Raw genomic sequence first — 23,182 nt, 5'->3', positions numbered from 1 at the left:
CCTCCATTCCCTCTACTGATACTGATGCATGAACATGAGGAAGAGATCTCAGTTTCCTTGGCCCTTTACCTGTGTCCAAGCTCATGGGCTATTGTGAAAGCCAAGGGGAGTCCAGAATCTTCATTGATGTTACAGCTACGGTGAGGCTGGCACATTCCCGACAGGTGGGACAGACCCAGAGTCTCACAGGGGCGATTGACACCAGCACAGATGTCTTTTCTGAAAGTAGAGAACAGAGATGAGTAGGTACCCAAAGAAACATCTGGAAAAAAAAAACCCTCCTGGAAAAAATCTGGGTATTAATTCACATTCAATATGGTCTGTAAAGCTTGATTAAAATTGTTTTAATAGTCCATACGAATTAGGGAGCAATTTTGAATTCACTAGAATTATTCTGATTTCACCACTTGATGATTGAATATCACTAACACCTGAAAAAGGTAGGAAAATATGGCAAATGTTTTACTTTGAGTTGCTTTTGCTCTTAATCTTAATAATTATATTATTTGACCCATAAGGGAAGGATTTGATTGAAAACTGGAATTAATTTGAACTTTTAAATAGGGAAGGGACAACCATCAGTGGCTGAGGTTTTTTTCAAACATGAAACACATTTTTGGTCGTTCTGAGGTCTGTCATCAAAACTCATCTGAGAATTTTTAGTCATTCATGAAAAAGGGAATTGGTGCAATCAACCCATCCAGAGATCAAATTAATGTTCTCTCCAGTCCCACCACCCTAACAATACTGCATATGGGAGGGGATGGACACACAAATAAACACTCCTAGCATCTTAAAAATACTAGTTACAGCTTTTAAATATAAAAATGTGCTCCCATATCCTAGAAGGGCTCATTTCAAAGTGACAAGAGTTTTGAAGAGTTGTTAATTAATCATATGGTTTTCTTTAGTTCAAGAAGTCTTTGCCAAGAAAGACTAGCACAAATGTCAACAGAGTCCTGAGCTTTAACTGGTTGCAGACCTTCAGATCATGGGGTTTGTGTGGGTGCGATATCTGGCAATAAATGGTCTGCTTTTTGTGTCCATTGGGCCATAGGAAAGGTTCAGGCTCTGAGAACCCCCATAAGTAAGTTCTCAGTTCTCCAAGAGGCAATGCCTGGGACAATGGAACAGGAGAAAGTAACTGTCATCTCCCAGCATGCGCAGCAGATGTGAATCCGCACCCCTACTAGTAGTGGTAGTTCCATGTTGGAGAGTTAGACTGGATCATATAGCCCAAGCATTTCAAATAATTTCTGATTCTGTGGGAGGACCGACCAAACACTTTTCCACCCCTACTGCTAGATTTACTTTTTATTATTTCATAAAAAAAAAAAAAAGTCTAGGTCTGCATGGGGCTGCTGGGAAAAGATGAATGATGGTTTTTGGTAATCTACCAACTTTCTGAAAGTGCAGGAAGTTGGGTCCCTTAAAAAACTGTTCACTGAGTGCCTATTAAGTATCCAGCACTAAAGAAGATAAAAGCAGGTAACAAAAGGATTGTAAGATAGGGGTGGTCTTGCAGGCAAAGAGCTTAAGCTCCCAGGAGGAGACCAGCTCCACCTCCACCATGCACTGGGGATACTAAAAGAGAAAACACGCCTTGGCATGCAACCACCAGCCCCATTTCACAAGGCGTGTTCACACCAAACCCACCTTCTACTGAACGCACCTCTATAGCGAGCTCTGTTGAAGTGGATCTCAGCATAGTCCTCCAGAGGCAAGTTCAGTCTTATACTTCCCTCCCATCCTGAGCCTACCTACTTCTTCAGAGCAGAGGTTCTCAACAGGGGTTGATTTTTGTTCCCGCACCCTCCTAGGGAACATCTGGCAATGTCTGGAGACAGTTTTGGCTGTCACAACTTTGAGGAGGGTGCTACCACCATCTCATGGATAGAGGCCAGGGATACTGTGTTTTGTTTTGTTTTGTTTCTGATATTTATTTATTTATTTTTGGCTACATTGGATCTTAGCTGTGGCATGAAGGATCTTTTCTTGTGGTGCATGGGCTCCAGAGTGCGTGGGGTCTGTAGCTGTGGCACACAGGCTTAGTGGCCCCATGGCGTGTGGGATCTTAGTTCCCAGACCAGGGATCAAACCCACGTCCTCTGCATTGGAAGGTGGATTCTTAACCACTGGACCACCAGAGAAGTCCCCAGGGATACTGTTAAATACACTTCAATGCACAGCCCCTCACAGCAAAGAATTAGCCAACCCAAAATGTCAATGGTGTTGATATTGAGAAATCCTGCTTCAGAACTTGAAATTCCCTCTACTGTCTAGGACTTGGTGAGGTTCATCAAAGCTTGAACCTGACCCCTGTTCTAAGGAAGAAAAATTATAACAATAAGAAAAAAAGGAGAACAGATCCTTTGTATTCTTACTGGGTAATAGTATGGCTATTGGGGTCAAGCTACCTGGATTTAAGTCTCTACTGTACCTGTTAAAAGCAGTGAGATTTTGGGCAAGTGACATAATTAAGCCTCAGTTTCCCCATCTGTACAACAGGAATGATTGACAGTAATGAACCACCAGGGTTGTTGTGGGGATTAAATGGAATGATGATTGTTCTAACAGATGTAGCATAGGGCCTGGCCCGTGTCAAATACTCCCTAAAGGCCAACTGTCATTAACTCACTGATTTATGCATGTGAGAATGAGAGGAGAAACTACTTCTGCTTTCAGGGAAAGAAAAGAGACGGTGCTGAGACACAGCTGCCAGGTGGCCAATGCTGGTCCCATGATCCAGGGTTCTTCCCTACAGCCAGGTCCTGCCTAGACCGAAGTCTTCCCCTGGCCACTTGCCTGGGTCCTCATGTTCCCTGGCTGCCTGCTGGATCCCCAAAGCCTCTGTGCTTACATTCTACACCCACACCAACCTATTTCCCAGGGGAGCTATGATCAACCCAGGTGTCATAAGACCTAATGAACCTAATGTAATAGGTTTATTCCACGGACTTATTTTGGAACGTATTTGCATTCAACCGAAGTTTTGATACTATCACTCAAAAGAGTGATTCTGATGATTGGAATTTGGGGTCAGGGTAAGACAGAAATTTGGATAGGGTGGGGGCTGATTATCATCCCTTGTACATAACCTATGCACTGGGATAACCCTGTCAAAGGGACAGATGACAAGCCAAGTTGTTCAGGGTCAGCCTGTCCTCCCCAGGGACGACAAACAGACACCCAGGGCCTTTCCGCTCATGAGGGTCTCTTCAGCTGGAGGGCCAGGCTGAAAGGCCTCTTCCACTACACATCTCTGGATTTCAGGATGTCTCTGAATGTGCATAGGATTGCCCAGTGAAAACTTACTTTCTGCCCATTAAGAGCTTCATCTGTCTAGATTAAAATAGTGTCTGTTACATAGTAGGTACTCAAAAATATTTATTGAATCAATGTGCAAACATAGCATTCCAAGAGCCTTGGTTGATCAGGTAAATTCACTAGCTTTTCACAGCTATGAGTCCTAGAAGGTCTGACGGTTCTTCTTTAACACCATAGGGTCTCTCTGTAGTCAGAACAAATAGTATCTTCATGAGAGTAAAAGGGAGAAAGGTGCAAGCAAACCACTCTGCCTATTCAGGGGAGGACCTTCTCCCCATATTCTGTCTTCAACATCAGTCAGAGATGGATTACAAGGAGGACTGATTTCTGTAGAGATAGTTGCAGGTTTCTAAATTGGAGGAAATTTTTAAAAAGAAAATTAAAGGATGAGAAATTCCATGTTTAAGAGTTAAAGGAGCCTTTAATGAGGATCTGCTAACAAGCTTCCTGATTGGTTATATAGCTGCACCGAAAAGCCAGTTTTAAAGATGAAATAATCACTGGGATAGGAAAGAGCAGATGCAGTTTATTAACACAGAGAGCTGTGCACATTTAGCACGTTTGCTGACTGCTCCCTTACTGGTATGGGAGTCAGGAAGTGTCTAGTTGATAGACGCTGCCTTTTAAATGACAAGAGCAGCAAAGAGCAAAAGAATCTCATGAGGTTGAATACCTGGCAATCCTTTCACCTGCCAGCCCTCCCTGCCTTGCAGCCCCTGGCTCTGGGGTACCTGGTGAGAAGGACGGCCACATCATGATGGGCAGGGTTGAGGTCACTCTTGGGATTGATGCTCTTCTGCCACTTACAGAAGCTGGACAGTGTCTTCTCTGCATGGTGAACTATTTTCAATCCTTGCTGGAGAAAGAAGAGGAAGAGATTGGCATGGGTGATTTTTCTGTGGTCAGAGCCCATCACTTTAGTCTTCAGAAGCAGCTAAGTGAGATGAGCTCTGGGTGGGTGTCTCAGACATCTGGCAAGAATTTGGGGAGGCCAATGTACTCCTCTGGGCCAACCCCCTGCTCTAAACACTGTCATTCCCATGACTTCCACTAAAAGAACGTAAAGGGGAGAACTGCAGAATAGAAATTATTACTGGGACAAGTAGTCCTTGAAGAAAAACTAAAAATATATTAGCAAAGACCAAGATCTGTTTGAAGTTCTATTTCTACTGGTTATCTTCTTCCTAAGCCAATACAATTCCAAAGAGACATTTTTATTTCTAATGCAAAATGAATAGATTTTCAACAAAAAGCATCTTCCTTTCATGGGGTATCCTGCAAGGATGTACTGGATGTTTCCTTGCCCATGGTTTCCATCTTGGTTTGACATCTGTGGGTAAAGGGCAGAGGGTGACATAATCTCTCCAGGCTTTTAACCAGTTAGGATCATTTATTGTCTGACAACAATTAGGACACTGGGGTAGATGCCCCAGCCTGCAACTTCAAGGGCTCCCGAGTCATATCTAGCTGGCCCGCAGTTACTATTGGAGATGGAAGGAGAGGGCTTGTTCTAAATTAACTGGATGACACTTGCCAAATGGGAGAGAAGAAAAAAGGGGTAATCAGCCCTAGAAGGGCTCCAGTTTAATTCGAATTTCTAAAGGAGAAATTCCTTTCCCTTACCTCATTTCTTTGGGGTCTCTATATAGAGCCATCTCTTACACAGGGTGGGTTCTACGTGGAGAATGACTACCTCCCTTGGCTTACTTTAATCTGAGTCTATTACTCTGGGCTCGGCCCAAGATCTTCAGGGCCGTCTCTACATCCAACTATGAGCTTGCTTCTCTATATTCTGTATTTTGCTAAGGCCCACACCCAAATCCAACAAGGCCTGAGAGGCTTCAGTTGCCTGTCAGAGGTACTCCCATGTCCCCGTACCCATGCTAATTGACTACCATAGATCACCTTCCCTTCATGAAAACACAGACAGGTGGCTCATCACTCACAAAAACTCACTGAACTCCCTAGTGTAAAGAATTTAAATAAAAGCAACAGACTTCATTATTTAACAATACTCATCATTATATCATCCATTATAGGGTATACGGTGGTGGAGGGAGAGAGGTTCTGGGGACTAGCTGGGCACAGGTGAGTCAGTCTCCTATTCAACTAGTCAAACTGTAGTTAGAAGAGGAATCCTACTGGAACAAACATCCCACACCCACCATAAAGAACTGGCTCGGTGGCATGAATTACGAATGGAAAGGAAGAAAAGAGGAGGAAAGAAAAGGAGTGAGGGTGGAGGGTAGAAGGATGGGAAAGGAGAAAAGGAAGGAAAGAAACATTTCTTGATCATTTACTCATGTGCCAGATATTTTCGCATAAATTCTCTTATCTAATTTAATTTCATCTTCTCAGCATTACTTGTAAAGAAAGCATTGTTATTTTCATTTTATAATAAGAGGAAGTTAAACCTCAGAGAAGTGAAGAACTAGCTGAAGGTCACTCAGGTCAGTTACTGAATCAAAGACTATGAGAACAGGGGCTCCTTGATGAAGCTGTACTTCTAATTGGTGACCAGCCTCATTAGAAAGGTGCCTTACTTCCCCTTCAGACAAGAAGGCAAGTTATCAGACAAAACATCAGCTATGATTAGATTGCTTTGAGGTTTGTTTTAAACCCTACATTTGTTTGTTTGTTTGTTTGTTTGTTTGTTTTGGGGGGAGGAAGTCTCTGAAAGAATACTCATTAATTAAAAAATAATGCCATTTTGCATTGTTCCAAAGAAAATGAAAGTGGTATGAATCTAACAAAACATGTACAGGATCTATATCTGGAAAATTACAAAATTCTGAGGAATGACATGAGTCTTGATCTAAACTTCACACCTTATACAAAAATTATCTCAAGATGTATCACAGACTGAAATGTAAAATGTAAAACTATAAACCTTTCAAAAACAATCATAGGGGAAAATCTTGGGTCCCTAGGGAAAGAGTTCAGAGACTGGATACTAATCAGATGATCCAGAAAAGGAAAAACTGAAAAATTGGACCTCATCAAAATGAAAAACTTTTGCTCTGAGAGAAGCTTGTGAAGAGAATGAAAAGATGAGCTACAGAGTGGGAGAAAGTATTTGTAAGCCATATAGCTGTCAAAGGACTTGCCTCTAGAAAATCTAAAGATCTCTCAAAACTCAACAATAAAAGAACAATGAGAAAACAGACAAAAGACATGAAGAGACATTTCACTGAAGGGGATATACAGACGGCGAATAAGCACAACAAAAAGATGTTCAACCTCATTAGCCATCAGAGAACTGCAAATTAAAACCACAATGAGATATTACTACCTGCCTATCAGAATGACTAAAATTTTAAAAAGTGACAGCACCCAAACAATGGTAAGGATGTGGTAAAATTGGGTCACTCATACGCTGCTGGTGAGAATGTAAAATGGTATAGCCGCTATGGAAGACAGTTTGAAGTTTCTTAAACAACTAAACATGCAACTACCATATGACCCAGCAATTACATTCCTGGACATTTGTCCCAGAGAAATGAAGACTTATGCTCACACAAAAGCCTGTAGTGGAATGTTTATAGCATGATAGCAAATAGCAGAAATAGTAGATAGCAGATAGTTCATGCATGATAGCAGAAAACTGGAAACAACCCAAATGTCCCTCAATGAGTGAATGGTTAAATAAACTGTTATATACCATGGAATGCTACTTAGGACCAAAAAGAAACAAACTCTCCATACACACAACTTGGACGGATCTCAAGGGAATTACACTGAATGAAAACAATCTCAAGAGGTTATATACTATACGATTCCATTTATATACCATTCTTGAAATGACAAAATTATAGAGATGCAGAACAGATTAGTGCTTTCTAGGAGTTAGGTCGGTAGGCAGAAGGGAGGTACAAAAGGGTAGCATGAGGGATCTTTGTAATGGAACTGTTCTGTACTGTGGCAAATGTTCCAGAAATCTATACATGTTAAAATTGCATAGAACTGTGAATACACACACACACTCACACTCACACATCAATTAGTGCTTGTAAAACTGGTGAAATCTGAATAAGGTAGGTGGTTTGTATGAATATCAATTTATGGGTTCTAATGTTGTACCAAAGTTATACGAGATGTTACCACTGGGGGAAACTGGGTGAAGGGTATATGGGATTTCTCTGTACTGCTTCTTACAACTGCATGTGAATCTACAATTACCTCAAAAATAATTTTAATATCTTAAAAATAATAACTGATCTGAATCAAGGCTAGAAGGTTGCAATAGAAAGTCTTATAAAGCAGGGGTCCCCAACCCCCGGGCCATGGGCCGATAGCAGTTCGCAGCCTGTTAGGAGCTGGGCCGCACAGCAGGAAGTGCGCAGCGGGCAAGCGAGCGAAGCTTCATCTGCCAGTCCCCATCGCTCCTCATCGCTCACGTCACTGCCTGAAACCCCCTGCACCCTGATCGCTGGCATTACTGTCTGAACCATCCCCCCCACCCCCATCCGTGGAAAAATTGACTTCCATGAAACAGGTCCCTGGTGCCAAAAAGGTTGGGGACTGCTGTTTTAAAGCACTTTTCAGTATGAGTCTATGTGGGTTACTTACTAATTAAATACGTGTGAGTTCCCAGAGTTTTGAATCAAAGGGAACCTATAATCTTTCAGATGGGTTACAGTGGGTAGGAAGAGCCCATACATCACAGACCCACATACCCACACACCCACTCTGAGGTTCAGTTAAGTTCCCTATTTAAATAGCCATGAATGTAAAAGCTTGTTAGAGCCAAGGTGGCCACACAGGCAGAAGCAGATGGATCCCCTCTCAAAATGTCCTCCTGCAGCTCACAGTCCCTGGAGGGGGCACACAGCTCAAGGTGAGATATTGCCAGACTGGAAAAACTCAATTTTTTGCTTCGATATTGTCCTTTTTTTTTTAACATCTTTATTAGAGTATAATTGCTTTACAATGGTGTGTTAGTTTCTGCTTTATAACAAAGTGAATCAGCTATACATATACACATATCCCTATATCCCCTCCCTCTTGCATCTCCCTCCCTCCCACCCCTCTAGGTGGTCACAAACCACCTAGCTGATCTCCCTGTGCTATATTCTCCTTTTATACATTGGCTGGACTCACAATTTTGGAAGAACTTACATACCAATCCACATGTGTCTGTTTGAGGAAAAGTGAATGTTTACAAACATCCACTGTCCCTGGATTCTGAGCCAAATTCAGTGTCAGCAAGGACATATCTTCACCATCACGGGGAAAGCAGTCATCTTCCAGATGCCGCAGCATAAACTCTGCCTCCAATTTTCCCATCGTTACTACGAGCCCATTTCCCTGAAGGATCTTAGGAACTTTAAATCCAAACCTCTCATTTAAACAATGAGGAAATCCAGTCCAGAGAGGGGAGTAATTCAGCAGGTTTTGGCAGAGCAAGGTTGTGATGCAAGGTATGCAGCTACTAATCCAGGAATGGTGGTTTCCAAACTATTGAAGACTTCTCTAAACCTTTTGCTTTGAATAACTGGAAAGATTTAGCAATTCACCTATCAATGGTTATCGCTTATTTATCTCCCCCACCTCACACTCCCACCACCAGGAAGGAGATAAATGCAGGCAGAGACCCTCTCCTTCCAAGATCCCCAGCTCTCCTTCCTCATTTTACTCTCTGGCCACTTCTTGGGCTCCTTTATGGGCTCTTCTCCTGCCCTGCTTTTGGCTCATTGCTAGTTCACTCTCAATCACAGTTGTATTTTGGGAAATCACCTATACACTATTAACTCTCAAATCTCTATCTCATTCCGAACCTCTCCTGGAGTTCAAAGTCATGTACCAAAATCTCTTGATGGACACCCCCTTCCAGATGGCACCACAGGTACCCACAGCTCAGCATCCCTGAAATCCTTTCTCCCCACATTAACCTGCTATTCTTCCTGCATCCTCTTAGTTACAGGAACCACCATCAGTGTCCTCCTGCTGGTCTCTCCTCTCTCCTTATTCGGCATCCCAATCTGTCATGATGTGCTGCTAACTTTACCTCCTCTCCATCTTTACTCCCAACTGCCCTAGCTCAAACCCTCATCATTTTATGCTTGGATTAATTCTTACAGCACCTCTTAACTGTTCTCCTTCTTTCTTCTTTCTTCTCTTTAAATCTATCCTCCCAGGACTCCCCTGGTGGTCCAGTGGTAAAGAATCCGCCTTCCAATGCAGGGGATGTGGGTTCGATCCCTGGTCAGGGAACTAAGATCTCACATGCCGCAGGGCAACTAAGCCCACGCACCACAACTACTGAGCTCACGTGCCTCAACGAGAGAGTCCACGTGCCACAAACTACAGAGCTCACGCGCCCTGGAGCCTGTGCGCCACAACTAGAGAGAGAAAACCCACATGCCACAACTAGGGGGAAGCCCACACACCACAACGAAGAGCCCACAGCACAATGAAAAAACCCATATGCCTCAACGGAGAACCTGTGTGCTGCAACTAAGACCTGATGCAGCCAAAAAAATAAATAAATAAATAAATAAATAATTAGATAAATCTATCCTCCTTGCCATTCCACGTTAATCTAGCCAAAATCGAAGTCTGCTCATATCACCATGTAAGACTCAAGACTCTTTAAAGTCCAACCTCCAGGAAGCCCTCCCCTCATTTTCAACCTCATAGTTTATGTTAGAGCCACATTCAAACTGCCTGTATTACCATTTCCCCCAGGCCCACGCACACATTATTTTTCTCCTTGCTTTCTTCTGGCTGCTTGCACTGCCTAGAACACCTCCTTTCTCTCATCATTTACTCCCTTTAACTTACTCAGCATCCATTAATTCTTTAAGATTCAATTGGGGCATTTCCAAGGAGCATTCCCTGCCCCCAATCTGGAGTAGTTTCCTACAAATACATCTTGTGCATCTTGGTTCACAGCACTTGCTACACTAGGTTAAAATGTTAAAACTGTGTGAAGTTATTCTCAGAGCTTTCTGAGAATCTGTTCCCAGATTATAACCCTCAGTTTAGCTCCAATAAAATTCCCTTTTTTTAATCTTCTTAACTTGATAGTTAATTGAATTTTCATTGACATGAGAAAAAAAATGTTGGCCCAAAGTCTACCCCCAAATCTTGCTTGCTTTCTCCCTGTTGCCTCTGTCAGTTCTTCTTACAGACAAAGCAAGTGTAATTAACTGAGTTGCTGGTCACTTGTAGCTGGGTGCCTTGCCCTTGTGCAGAACTTTCATCAACAATATGTGGAATTTAACACAAGTTCAGTGTTTACTGCTTGTCTGCTAGATGTCGTGACTCTTCCAGGAAGTTTGTATTAAGCACCACTTTTTTCAGCCTCCTCAGCCTTTTTATCTCCAAGTCTCATAAGAGGTTAAGTCTAACACTTTCTCAGTTTCTTGGATGTACTTGATCCCAGGAGCCTTGGTTAGTGTTATTAGCTACACCTCAACACCATGCAGCCCTCAGTACACACAAGATACAGAAGAGCTTTGGAGAGCTCACACTGGCACACAATGAATAAAGGGAGACTTGTACAGTACTAAACATTTCCTATAAAGCATCCTCGTCATTATTCGAGCTTGTCAAAACAAACCCCCATCCAGACAAATTTTCTCGTATTTCCTTTGAAAACAAAAATAGATTTCCCTTTTTGTTCTTTCATCATTTTTTCTCACCTCATTTTCTGAAACAAGTCCAATTCACTTCCCACTTCCCCTTTCCTATTTATTTGAGTATGTGACCTGATTGGACAGGGAGGTGACCTAGAGGAAATCAGTGGTGGCTTGCAGAAAGAGTCCCAAATGGGAGAAAGAAGATGATTTTGCAAGAACATGGCTTTTATTATAAATTGTTCTCTTTGTAAGCTCTCTCTTTACAATGAAAAACAAAAATCATGTATTGATTTCCTTGAGAATTTGCGATTCAACGCACAATCTGATCATGCTCTGCTAGCCAGGCTTAGGTTCCTGGAAGAAAGAGAACAGGCAGAGAAGGGAAAAGCAGTAAAGAGGAATAACTGATCTGATGATCAAAGGAAGAGATACTTGATTTTTTTTAAAATTAATTTATTTAGTTTTGGTTGCACTGTGTCTTCGTGGCTGCGCGTGGGCTTTCTCTAGTTGCAGCAAGCGGGGGCTACTCTTTGTCGCGGTGTGCGGCCTTCTCATTGCAGTGGCTTCTCTTGTTGTGGAGCACGGGCTCTAGGCACGCAGGCTCAGTAGTTGTGGCTCACGAGCTTAGTTGCTCCACAGCATGTGGGATCTTCCCAGACCAGGGCTCGAACCCATGTCCCCTGCATTGGCAGGAGGATTCTTAACCACTGCGCCACCAGGGAAGCCCAAGATACTTGATTTTTTTAAAAAGTGATAAATGTACGAATTCATTTACCATATTCTTGACATTTATCTTGAAAAAGCAGCAGTTCTATAGGTTATAACAGACCCACAAATCATGCTGGGGGCAGGGAAGTCACCAGCCTGAATTGCCAGAGTTAACAGGCTTTTAACCCCAGAGGCTCACAGAAGTGAACACAACACTAAATCACTCTGAAACCAAGAGGGAAATTCTCTGTGAAAAGTCATCTCCCTCCCACCTGTCAGCCCTACTGCTGCTCCTTCAAGCCAGCCTGACACCCGCAGGCTCTACCCCTCAATGGCCCAGCGACCTGGGGCCCATCTGGCTGGCGTCATCCCAACTCACTCCCATCCCAGTTTTGGCTCCATCTTGTTCTTAAAAGAAGTCTCCAACTTCTTATGATTCTAATCTTCTCCTTTAGGTTTTTTGTTTTCTGTCAAGGACTTTGGTACAGCTTCCTCATCTGTGAAATGAGTATTATAGTAACAAGTTTCCAGGGTTGTTGTGGGACCTGATGATGATGACAATGATAAGAATAAGAATGATACTGCCAAGTAACACTGATGGAGTGGTTCCTACAAGCCAGATAAGAGGCTGACTATTACATAAATTAACACGTTTGATTCTCATAGCAACCCTAGGAAGTAAATATTTACCAAACGAAGAAATGGAGACACAGATAAGTAACCTACCAAAGGTTACATGACTAGAAAGAGGGGGGACTGACTATAAACCTGTGCTCACTACAATGTTAACTGCTCCCAAGAGTAGGAGGGAAGGGAGCAATCCTATCCGTAACTCCAGCCCAAAAGTAGAGCAGGGAGGCCATTGAATGAGTTGGTCTAAAGTGGAAAGGGCTAAAGGTTAAGTTTGTGTCCGAGTCCTTGAGGGAGAATGGAAATTCAAAGGATAGGATTAGGGTCATAAAGTGGAAATGAGAATTTGATTTAGGGCTGAATGGAGGCAGGATAGGACAGAGAGCAAGCTGGCTCATCTCTGAAGCCACTCTGATTGCTTGGCCCCTGATGTCTTTTTATTTTTTTTAATTTTTAAGAACTTTTTTATTATGGAAGATTTCAAACATATACTAAAGTGGAAGGAGTAGTGTAATAAATCCCCATGAATCCATAAGTTAGCTTCAAGAATTATCAACACATGGCCAATCTCATCTCACCAGGATGTCTTAATATGCTAGACAAATCTTTCCAGCTCATGGTTTTGTATACCTGAGTTTCCACTGGTCCAAAATATGACCCTCTATTCTTTGAGATGTCTCCAGGATGCTCCAAAATTAGTATTGCATCAGACTAATTTATTCTCAAAATGTGATAAAATTCCACAGTGGTTTTTTACATGGCAGTAACTGACACAGAGAAACTGTATTTTATGTATGTAGGTTAATCACCAAGTCTCTGGAACCCACCACAGAAAATGAAGTCCAAAATGGTGTTAGCTGTCAGGTATGACTCTGAATAAGAAAGATGAGAGCCATAGAAAGTCAATGATGGAAGAGACCTACCTCAGTGATCCCCACCTCATGTCACTTCCCACAGAGCCCCAGAGCCATCTCTCTAATGCCTTTCTCTCCATTTCATCTCTCAGTTTGGAATCATCCAGAGACTCCCACAGGATTAGATCCAAACCCCTTTATGGGGCCACAGGCTTGTCATGACTTGGCCACTTATCTTCACCCACTGACTGCTGGCCTCACTCATTCACTCTTTCTCTTATCTGTTATATACCAGTAGGGCTAAGTGGCGAGCAACACCAGACCCAACCTCTGCCAGACCCAGTCTTACACACTAACGGAGGAAAGTGTTTCAGGCAAATAGATGTAAAGTTACAACTCGGATATGGGCTATGAAGGAGAAATGCAGTATTGTGGGAGTATATAATAAAATATTACTGGGCATGGACATCAGGGAAGGCTTCCCCAGCCAAGAGACACTTGAGCTGAGATCTGAAGGATGAAGGTGTTAACTAAGTGAAGTCAAAAAGGAAGACAGGGCTTCCCTGGTGGCGCAGTGGTTGGGAGTCCGCTTGCTGGTTCAGGGGACACAGGTTTGTGCCCCGGTCCAGGGGGATCCCACATGCCGTGAAGCGGCCCGTGAGCCATGGCCACTGGGCCTGCATGTCCAGAGCCTGTGCTCCGCAAAGGGAGAGGTCACAGCAGTGAGGGGCTCGTGTACCGCAAAAAAAAAAGGAAGACAGTCCAGGCAACAAGAAGACCAGCAGCAGGAGAAAGCATGATAAGTCGAAGACTATCACTCTATCTCAAGGGCAAGGAGGGCATAGTAAGTGATTAGAGGGGGAATCAGAAAAACACTGGATTGCTTTAAACCAGGGATAGGCTTTGGAAAGGGGTGTCAGGAGGGTAGAGATAATCAGATTACCATTTTGAGATCATCCTGGCTGCAATGAGAAAACAAGATAGAAAGGAATCCAAGCAGACCAGAAAGTACATACAACTATAGCCCAGGAAAGAGATAACTGTATCCTGAATTAAAGTGATGTAAATGACACGGTCAGAGAAAACTGTCAGTACATGATGATGGGCTGGATACGGGGTGGAGGGGGGAGAAGGAGGTGTCATGGATACCTTCTGGGTCTTTGGCTCCTACAACAGGAAGGATGACGATGTCACGCACAGAGACAGGTAACACTGGAACAAGACCGGGTGTGAACGGAGGTGGGCAGGTTTTGATTGGCTGTTTTCTCTCCTGCCTCTGACAAAATCTCATTGTTTCCTTTTTTCACAAAAAGGTTTCTGAGCCTCCCATTTTGTGGTTCATGATCAGTGATGTGTTCACAGCGCCTCACAGATAAATGGTCTAGCATATACGCATGCTTAGTGCTTAGTTTAAGCACTAAGGCTACTGTCCTTACTTCTAGGTTCCCCTACCTGGGATGTCCTTCCTCACTGGTTAATTTCTTCTCATCCTCTAAAACCCAGCATAGACATCCAAGTATTCTTCCTTATCCCACGTACTCTTTTGCTTTTCTTTGTATTCATGACAATCTCAATATGAAAAGTTCTATTCTGTGCCTTTGTGAAGGAGATGCTAAGCTCTTCAGAATCAGGAATACGACGTTGATTCATATTTGTACCCTCACCAGCTAGCATAGTATGTGACATACAGTTGACGTACCACAACTTGCTTCTCATTTACAGATGAAGAAAAAAGGAGGGATGGAGCAATGATGTGACTTTCTCAGAGTTACCTACGGGATGATGACAGAGTCAGGACTCGAACTCAGGTCTCCTTGTTCAAGAGCAGTCACCTCCCAATACCTCACACTGTACTTTCTGCCTGTGGCTGCTACCCTGATGTAAGGTAAGGGCTGGAATCATTGCTGTTTGCTGTTGATGGGGCTGCTCATGAGTCCAAGATGTGAAGTATAGCTAGAGCCATGATCTGGGAATCAAGAAAATGGGAATTGTGAATTGCAACTCTCCAATGAGCTGACCATTCTGTTGTCAAGTTATGAACCTTGTACCACTTGGAGATTCTATAAAAGCTTGAATGAGGAAGATATTTGGCAAGTGGGAGAAAGGAAGCCATGGATTTTTGCAGCAAATCATTTGTGTCTCATTGCACTTGAGAAATGAGGAAGGGAAGAAGAAAAACAACGTAACTGTGATGGGGTCAGAGAGGTAATGGCCAATCAAGTTCTTTCAAAGGATTCCACTGGAAGCAAGACTTTGGCGGCATTGTTTCCTGGAATGAAGAGCTACAGAGTTAAAAGGGGCCCAAAATCCACAGAAGCCACATGTTGAGCTCCCACTAGTGCAGCTGTTGACACTGCAGAGGGTAAAGGTTTTTCCTTCCCACACCCAGAAGAACCTTCCTGTTTTCCCCCTGTAGCTAAGCATGCATATATGCTAGACCATTATACAGTAGTGAAAATTTGTCCTCCAACGTATCCAGGTATAATTTTCAAAAAGTTAAAAACATAATTGTCATACAGATATATAGTGAGCACATGTTCAAGATATATTTAACTCACTAATAAGGAGACAGGCAAGATGGCAAAGCTGGTTCGAAGGCAGATACATGAAACTGATGCAACTATAGTCAGTTAAAAAAAAAAAAGAATGCTGGACTAAGACAGCTACATTAGATACAAAATTATATAATGTTCCACAGACCTATAAAACCATAATCTTTGGAGTTATCTTCTTGCTGGACACAAATCATTTCCATCTCTACTGTCCAAAACCCATTTGTACTCTATCAGTTTCCTGCATGTTAACACCTAACTTTACCATGTCTAGACCCTAATCAATCATGAATAATAATCAAACAAAGTTACCTTCCCATAGAGTGAGATAGGTCATGTTAGACACTGAAAGAACACATAGTTTTTGTTTTGCCTGGTTTCTAAGTTTTGGGTAAATTTTCTTAACAAAAGGTTTACAGGAAGGGAAATAATATATCCATCGGTATTCCAAGATACCCAAAGTATATCTTGAGTGACTAAGGGAAATAGGGGTGGTAGAGGGGAGAAGAAGGAAAAAGGATCAGGCTCCAGAGATCGCTGTTTTAAAATCTTCTGCCTGGAGGCTTCTACTCAGAAAACAATCAACCCTGCCTTGAGCATTTTGACCTCAGATCTCTTGCTGATGAAGATTTGAATGATGCCCTTTTTCACATATCTCAGCCGCTGGCTAAGTGCTATAGATTGCAAAGTCATTTCATCAGGTTGGCTGGTTCAGTCATTCATTACATTTTACTTCATTCATTTATTTATTCATTCATTCATGGCCAGGCACTGTGTTCAGTGCTGGAGACAAAGCCAAGGATAAAGGGACATAGTTACCACTCTCATGGAATTCACATTCTGATGGTGGCTGAGATAAATAAGAAAAGAGTAAACAAATACACAGACTGTTAATGAATTGCAAGAGTGGTATCAATAAAGGAAGTAAATAACTTTCTGTGATGGAGAACAGTTAAGTGGGACCAGTTTTGGGTAGGCTGGTCATTGAGACCTCTCTGAAGAGGCAGCATTTCAACAGAGGCCTGAGAGGTGAGAAGGTGCCACCACCAGCAGAGCCAGGGCAGGGGTGCTTCAGGCACTGAGAACCTCAAGTGCATAGACCATGAGGCTGACGGGGGCCTTGCGTGTTCTGGAACCTATCTGAAGTCCAGTGCGGGGGCGGGGGGGGCAGAGTGGGGGGATGTGGGGTAAGCGAGGCAGAGAGTGACACAAGGAAAAAATGGAAAGGTGGATGGAGGCTAGACCATGAATGTCTCTGCAGGACGCAGTAAGAAATGCTGAATTTGTTCTAAAAACAACATAAATCCATTAAATAGTTTTGCTCAGTGGAGCAACTCAATTTGTATTTAAAATTGCCATTCTAACTGCTACGCAGAGATTGGATTAGGGTGCTGGGGGTGTCAGGGAAGGCTTAAAATAGGAAGAGCATTTGGGATTTCACTGTGGTAGTTTAGGCAGGATATGATAAAAGCTATAAACCAACACAATGACTGTGGACATGATGAACAGTGGGTGATTTTGAGATGCACTTTGAAGGTAGGAGCACGGTGGGCCTTGCTGTGGAACGTGGAAGATAAGAAAGGAGGGAAGCAAGAGTGACTCCCAGGCTTATGTAACAGTGCACAATAGCACGGTTTACTGAGATGGGTAAGATGGAGGGTAGGGGAAGGGTGGAAGGCAGGGCTGAGATGATTCGGGCAGGGAGTGATCGAGAATTCCATTTTGGACTAAGTTTCCAAGTTCAAGTGGATTAGAACACATCCAGGTTGAGATGTCAAATAAGCAACTGGATGTAAGTTTGGAGCTCAAGTAGGAGGTCTGGGCTTGAGGTATCAATTAAGTCTCAGCATACACATGCTCTCTAAGTTTCTGAGAAGAGATAGAATCCCCAAGTAAAAGTGCAGAGAGACAAGTGGGCCCAGATCCGAGAGACATGTATTAATATGCAGGAGGTAAATAAACGGTGTAAAAGGTTCAGTATTTCCATGTCTCTCCTAACTTTTATTGAAATCACCCAGCCATAACATGATTTAGTCTGTTTCCACTGTGGAACATTCTTAGTCACTGCTGTCAATCTGATTTGTGAGTTACTAGATACAAAGACTGTCAGGTGATTTCAAGTCTGTATATCTTGGAAACGTTCTCTATCTCCCACTTGACATCACTGAATTCCCAAGAAAATAACACAGATGGGCTTCCAAACATCTTTCTGGTACCCTCTTTCTTGTCCATCCACAGCTCTTCTGAAGGAAGCAGGTAGGGATTGTGAAGATCCAGGTCACAAGACCGGTGGGGAAACTATTCCTTACCTCTTCTTCTTCAAGTAGAATGAGCCGAACCACAACGATGTGAATTGCATTGCCAATGCTTGGGTTATGGAACAACCCGGTGACCTAGAGTCAGAAACGGAAAACCATTAGCCTCACATGAACAGAGAACAGATAAATGCTGGGGGAGGGGAAAAAACAGAACTGTAATGTACTTGAAATAATTCCTTATCTTATAGATCAAGAATTTTTGGTGGAGTGCAAAGATGAGTGAGATACGACTATGTGGGAAAGCAGGAAGCATTACAAGGCAAAATGGAAGCTTCAAATTAGAGGTCCTTAACTTTATTCCAATTCTAGCTCCAACTACCTTGAAGAAATCATGTTCTAGTTCTTTGTCTCAGTTTCCTCATTTGTGAGCTTACATAAATCAGTGAGGAAAAAATCATACTAAAATGACTGAGTCACTTGATAAGTAACTAGTGGAAAATGTACATGATAAATTATAAGTATTCCTAGGATACATGTTTTTAAGAGAAAGAATAATTTGTCCTTAATTATCTAGGCATGGAATATATTTATAAATATAAATACAAATATATACATATATATATTATATATAATATGTATAATATATAATATATATAATATATAATATATTACATATATAATATATAATATATATAATATATTATATATATATTATATATATATATATTAAAAGGACCAGGGAATTCCCTGGCAGTCCAGTGGTTAGGACTCTGTGCTTTCAGGGCCAAGGGCCCAGTCCAATCCCTGGTCGGGGCACTAAGATCCTGCAAGCTGTGCAGCCAAAAAAATAAAACATAAAAAAATTAAAAAAATAAAGGGATCAAAAGAAGGTCTCTTATTTGGGGGATGGAGCATCTCTAGTGGTATCTATTTACCAGCTGCCCCTGTCCCCACGTGGTCTGACGTACCATGTTCATGATGGTGAGGATATAGGACTCCACATTCTCGCTCCCATGGTACTCAATCATCTTCGTGTCGGCCACCACCAGTGTCTCCACCCACCTCTCCTTGCTGATGGAACGCCGAGAGAGGCTTCTGCCTGGCAACTTGTTCCTCTCCCACTTCTCTCTCTGTAGCTCTTGCTTCTGGGAGGTGCCAAGACTGTCTAAACATTAATCAGAAGATAGGGGGTTCATTCTCTCTCTCTCTCACATATTACTCACTTATGTTTATAAAGATGCAAGGCTGTAAGTTTAAGTTATGTTTAATAATGCATGAATACAACGTTCTTATCTATTTGACTGGAATGGAAGAAGAGATCAGTTTAAATGAATATGACCAAGATAAGTGAAATTGGAATATGACAGGGAGGTTCAAATGTACTGCTCTGAAATAATTATTACCTGTTTCATTAAATAGGTCCCTCATTAAAAAGATATTATAATCAAAAATGGGAACTTTCTTCTCCTTCTCCGGCTCCTCCTCCTCTAAATTATTCAGGGCTTACTGAACGCAAGGCAGGGTACTACTACGCTTTAAAATGTTAAGTTGCAGGACTTCCCGGGTGGTCCAGTGGTTAGGACTCCGCACTCCCAGTGCAGAGGGCCTGGGTTCCATCCCTGGTCAGGGAACTAGATCCCGCATGCTGCAACTAAAGGTCCTGCATGCAGCAACGAAGATCCTGTGTGCCTCAACTAAGACCCAGTGCAGCCAATAAATAAATAAATATATTTTTTTAAAAATGCCAAGTTGTTTATCCTCATGAATATCTGAGGTGCATACTGCTATCTCCATCTTGCAAATGCAGAAACTGATGCTCAAAGTGGCTGGTTAAATAACTCCCCAAAGTCACACAGCCCATAACATCCGTGGAAGATCCAGGATTTTCTATGCCCTAAAATCATGCATTTTCATATACACCACACTGCCTCCCACAGAGTAAATATGCAGAAAACTGCAGAAATGTAAGCTGGAAAAGCTGCATGTGGTTCAGGATATCCTACTTCACGAAGGTATTTTTAAAAAGCTGGAAAAGATCTAGCGAAGCACAGTAAAACTCTCAAGGTGACTCACAGGTTTAAGTATGGAAAAGACAATATAGGAGGATCATAGTCTGGAAGGCAAAACCCAGAAGAGGCTATAGAATCATGAAGAGAATTAGAATCATTCTCAAACTCCCAGAAGTTTGAGAAGCACCTCCTTGAAACCCGAAAGAGGTCTATTTAAAACCAAAATAAGAATAAAGTGCTACTTCACACATGGGGAAGCTTAACCCAAGTGGTGGTCAAGTCTAAAAGGTTTCAATGGGCTCAGAATGGTTTAGAGAGTTGACAAAAGATCAATTTACCAAAAGAGTAAGTAAGGAAAGGAGCCTGGGATGATGGAGAAGCAGAGTCTCAGTCTTTGAACATTTCTATCAGGAAGACAGCCACACACCTGCTACCTACTCTCATCGGCACCCTGGACCGCTGGCCGGGGCGGAACAGGAGAGCAGAACAGCAAAGCTCACGCCCCCTTCCTCCTCTCTGGTGATGGCCACCCAGCCTCAGCTTGAATACTTCCGGGGCTGGGGCCACACACCAATTCACACTTCTCTCCTCCAGTGAGCTGGAACTTCCTCCCTGGCATTTCCACTTATTAGTCTGGTCCTGTTCTTCCGAGCCGTCTAGAGCCACAACTCCTCCTGATGCCCTGCCTCAGACATGGAATAGGGACAACTAAAACCATATCCTCTCCTCTCCCCACAGTGCTCTCTGGATTGTACAGCTGATTACATTGGTTTGCTATGTAACCCATCCTGGTTCCTCAGTTTTGCTTTCTATGTGAAGTTAGAACACACTACACTGAATAATATTTACAAAAGAAATGACACATGACCATAGGGCTAAATAAATTCAAATTCTATTATTGTGAGTTTTCCTTGAAAATAATAAAGCTGTACTTTGATATGAGACTTTTGAAAAATAATTCAGGATTGCAGAAACCTTAGGGGGAAGTGTGTGAAGACTTACAAATGGGGAGATGGTTAACTCCTCATCTGCGGTAGAACAACTTTCTATCTTCCTTCTCCATTTACTTTGCATGGATAAGTATGACTTCCCTAAGGACTCTCCAGAGAGTTGATTGATGGTTTCTAACTCTGAACCCCTATTGACCTCCTGTCTCTCACCTTTTCATCTCTTTTTGAAGCTCATGGGAACATTTTCAAACTACAACCTGTTTCCAAATCTCTCTGCACAAGCCAGGGAACCAGCCACCCTGAGCCCAGGTGGGGTCTGGGCTTCTGGGAGGGGTGTCAGCAGACTGGGCCAAGTAGAGGAACCTTACCAACATGGATGAGGTGCAATCTCCTTCTCCTGTCCTTGCCGTGTGGGAATGGGTCTCCTCCAAGGTGCAAGGATGCTCAGTGCTCTCCACAAGCTCACCTACCCGGGCAACTCAGTGCTCTCACAAAGCCCTTGGTCACACGGTCCCCTCCTCTCCCTTGGCTCCACAGACTCTGCATCCCTTCCCTGGGTGCTGGCCCCCTCATATAGCCCTCAGCTCACTGCAGTTGGCAGACACCATGCAATATGCAGCCCTTTCATTCAAGAGGACCCTGTGCTCCAGGCTGCAGCCTTGGATCCCTGGCTGGCTGTGGTTCCCCCTTCCCACCTCCTCAGGCCCAAACGTGTCTAAGGTCAGGAATGGCAGGAGGCCAGCACAGGTAAGACACTGGTAGAATAAAGGCGATTTCTCTGCTTCTCCCAGTCCTTTCTTTCTTTCCTCACTTCTCCTTCTCTACTCTCCCTCCTCTACCTTTTATCTCCTTGATATTAAGAAACAGAGTTTAAAGCCCATCAGGTTATCTTCATTTTTCCAGCAAATAGGTGAGTCACTCAGTAAATGGTCTTGCAGGAGGAAACATGGAAATGAGAGACGGGGTCTGGAAAAGACATATATCAAAAAGTTTTCAACAAGACCTACACCAAGCACGTGCTAAAGGCCAGATCCTGTGCTAAGCACTCTATACACAATGCTTCACTCATGGTGCCAGCAAATTCATCTGATAAGCCCTAATATTATCACCATAGTACAGATGAGGAAACCAAAGCTCAAAGAGGTTAAGTAATTTTCCCAGAGTCACGTAGTAAACCACAGAGCCTAGATCCAGCCAAGTCTGTCTGAGGACAGCAACAACAAACACTTATGGACCAGGCTCCATGGGCAAGCCTTACTCTACCTTCCTAGGAATAGAGGCAAAGAAATAAGTGACAAGATCTTTGCACTTATGTGACAGTCAATCTAATTGTGGGTAAGATAACAAGAACATATGAAAATGTCATGATCAGGTTTCAAATAATTCCCAAGGAGAGAGATATCAGTTCTATTGCAGATAGTGCCAGAAGTGGTGGGATTTGAATTGGGCCCTGTTGGGACTGAGTTGGGAGACAGGACTGTACATATCTAGGCTGACTTTGCTGAGTCCTGAGGAAGTCATCCCAGACTTGGCTAAGAAATTTTATAAACTACAAGAAGTCAGCCCTACACATTTATCTTCAAGGCCTGATGACAAAGCCAGACAGTCCTTCGGGGGCAGGTGAGGTGCCAGCAATTCTGGGAAGCTCCTATCTCCCCAACCCCCACCCCCTGCCCCACTGCCCCTCAAACACACACACATATTATCTTAGCTCAGACTGCCACAACGAAATACCATCAACAGAAATTTACTTTCTCACGGTCCTGGAAGCTGGAAGATCAGGATGCCAGCATGGTCAGGCTCTGGTGAGACCTCTTTTCCTGGCTTGCAGACAGCTACCTTCCCACTGTGTGCATGTGGAGAGAGAAAGGGATCTCTTTTTCATCCTCTTCTCATATGGCCATCAATCCAATTGGATTAGGACCCCACCCTTATGATTTCATTTAACCTTAGTTTCCTCCTAAAAACCCTATGTCCAAATACAGTCACACTGGGGGTTAGAGCTTCAACATGGGAAATTCAGGAGGACACAGTCCATTCCATATCACACACATGCTGTTTAGAGATCCCTCTTCTGGGCTGGGATAGCTTCTGAGCACTTTCTACCCGGCTGTGATATCCTGCTGCTTGGGGAATGTCCAGTGAGGCTTTAAGTACCTAAAGGGCGAGAGCTCCATTAGCTTTGTATCCAGTGCCTAATACTGTGCTTGGCAAACAGTGACACCCAATAAATGCTAGATGCATGGGTGAAGGAAGGAAAAACTAAAGATGAACTGGAACAGATTTATGAATCACAAATAAAGAAGAACTG

At 43.0% G+C, this 23,182-nt stretch overlaps 1 protein-coding gene across 1 annotated transcript in view; it reads right to left on the bottom strand.

Moving 5' to 3' along the window:
* ADAMTS12 (ADAM metallopeptidase with thrombospondin type 1 motif 12) overlaps positions 1 to 23,182 on the bottom strand; it is a gene marked incomplete at both ends in the record, with an annotated part of 398,160 nt that overhangs the window by 165,116 nt on the left and 209,862 nt on the right. The window contains 4 exons of the mRNA XM_079701994.1: positions 70 to 219; positions 4,059 to 4,183; positions 17,964 to 18,047; positions 18,881 to 19,077. Of these exons, the coding sequence (XP_079558120.1) occupies positions 70 to 219; positions 4,059 to 4,183; positions 17,964 to 18,047; positions 18,881 to 19,077 (556 nt within the window). The remainder of the gene's footprint in view (positions 1 to 69; positions 220 to 4,058; positions 4,184 to 17,963; positions 18,048 to 18,880; positions 19,078 to 23,182) is intronic.

The sequence above is a fragment of the Hyperoodon ampullatus genome (genome assembly GCF_949752795.1).
Source record: "Hyperoodon ampullatus genome assembly, chromosome: 4".
NCBI classification, from domain to species: Eukaryota; Metazoa; Chordata; class Mammalia; order Artiodactyla; family Ziphiidae; genus Hyperoodon; species Hyperoodon ampullatus.
The sequence above is the reverse complement of the archived record's forward strand: the minus strand, read 5'-3'. Positions and strand labels throughout refer to the sequence as shown.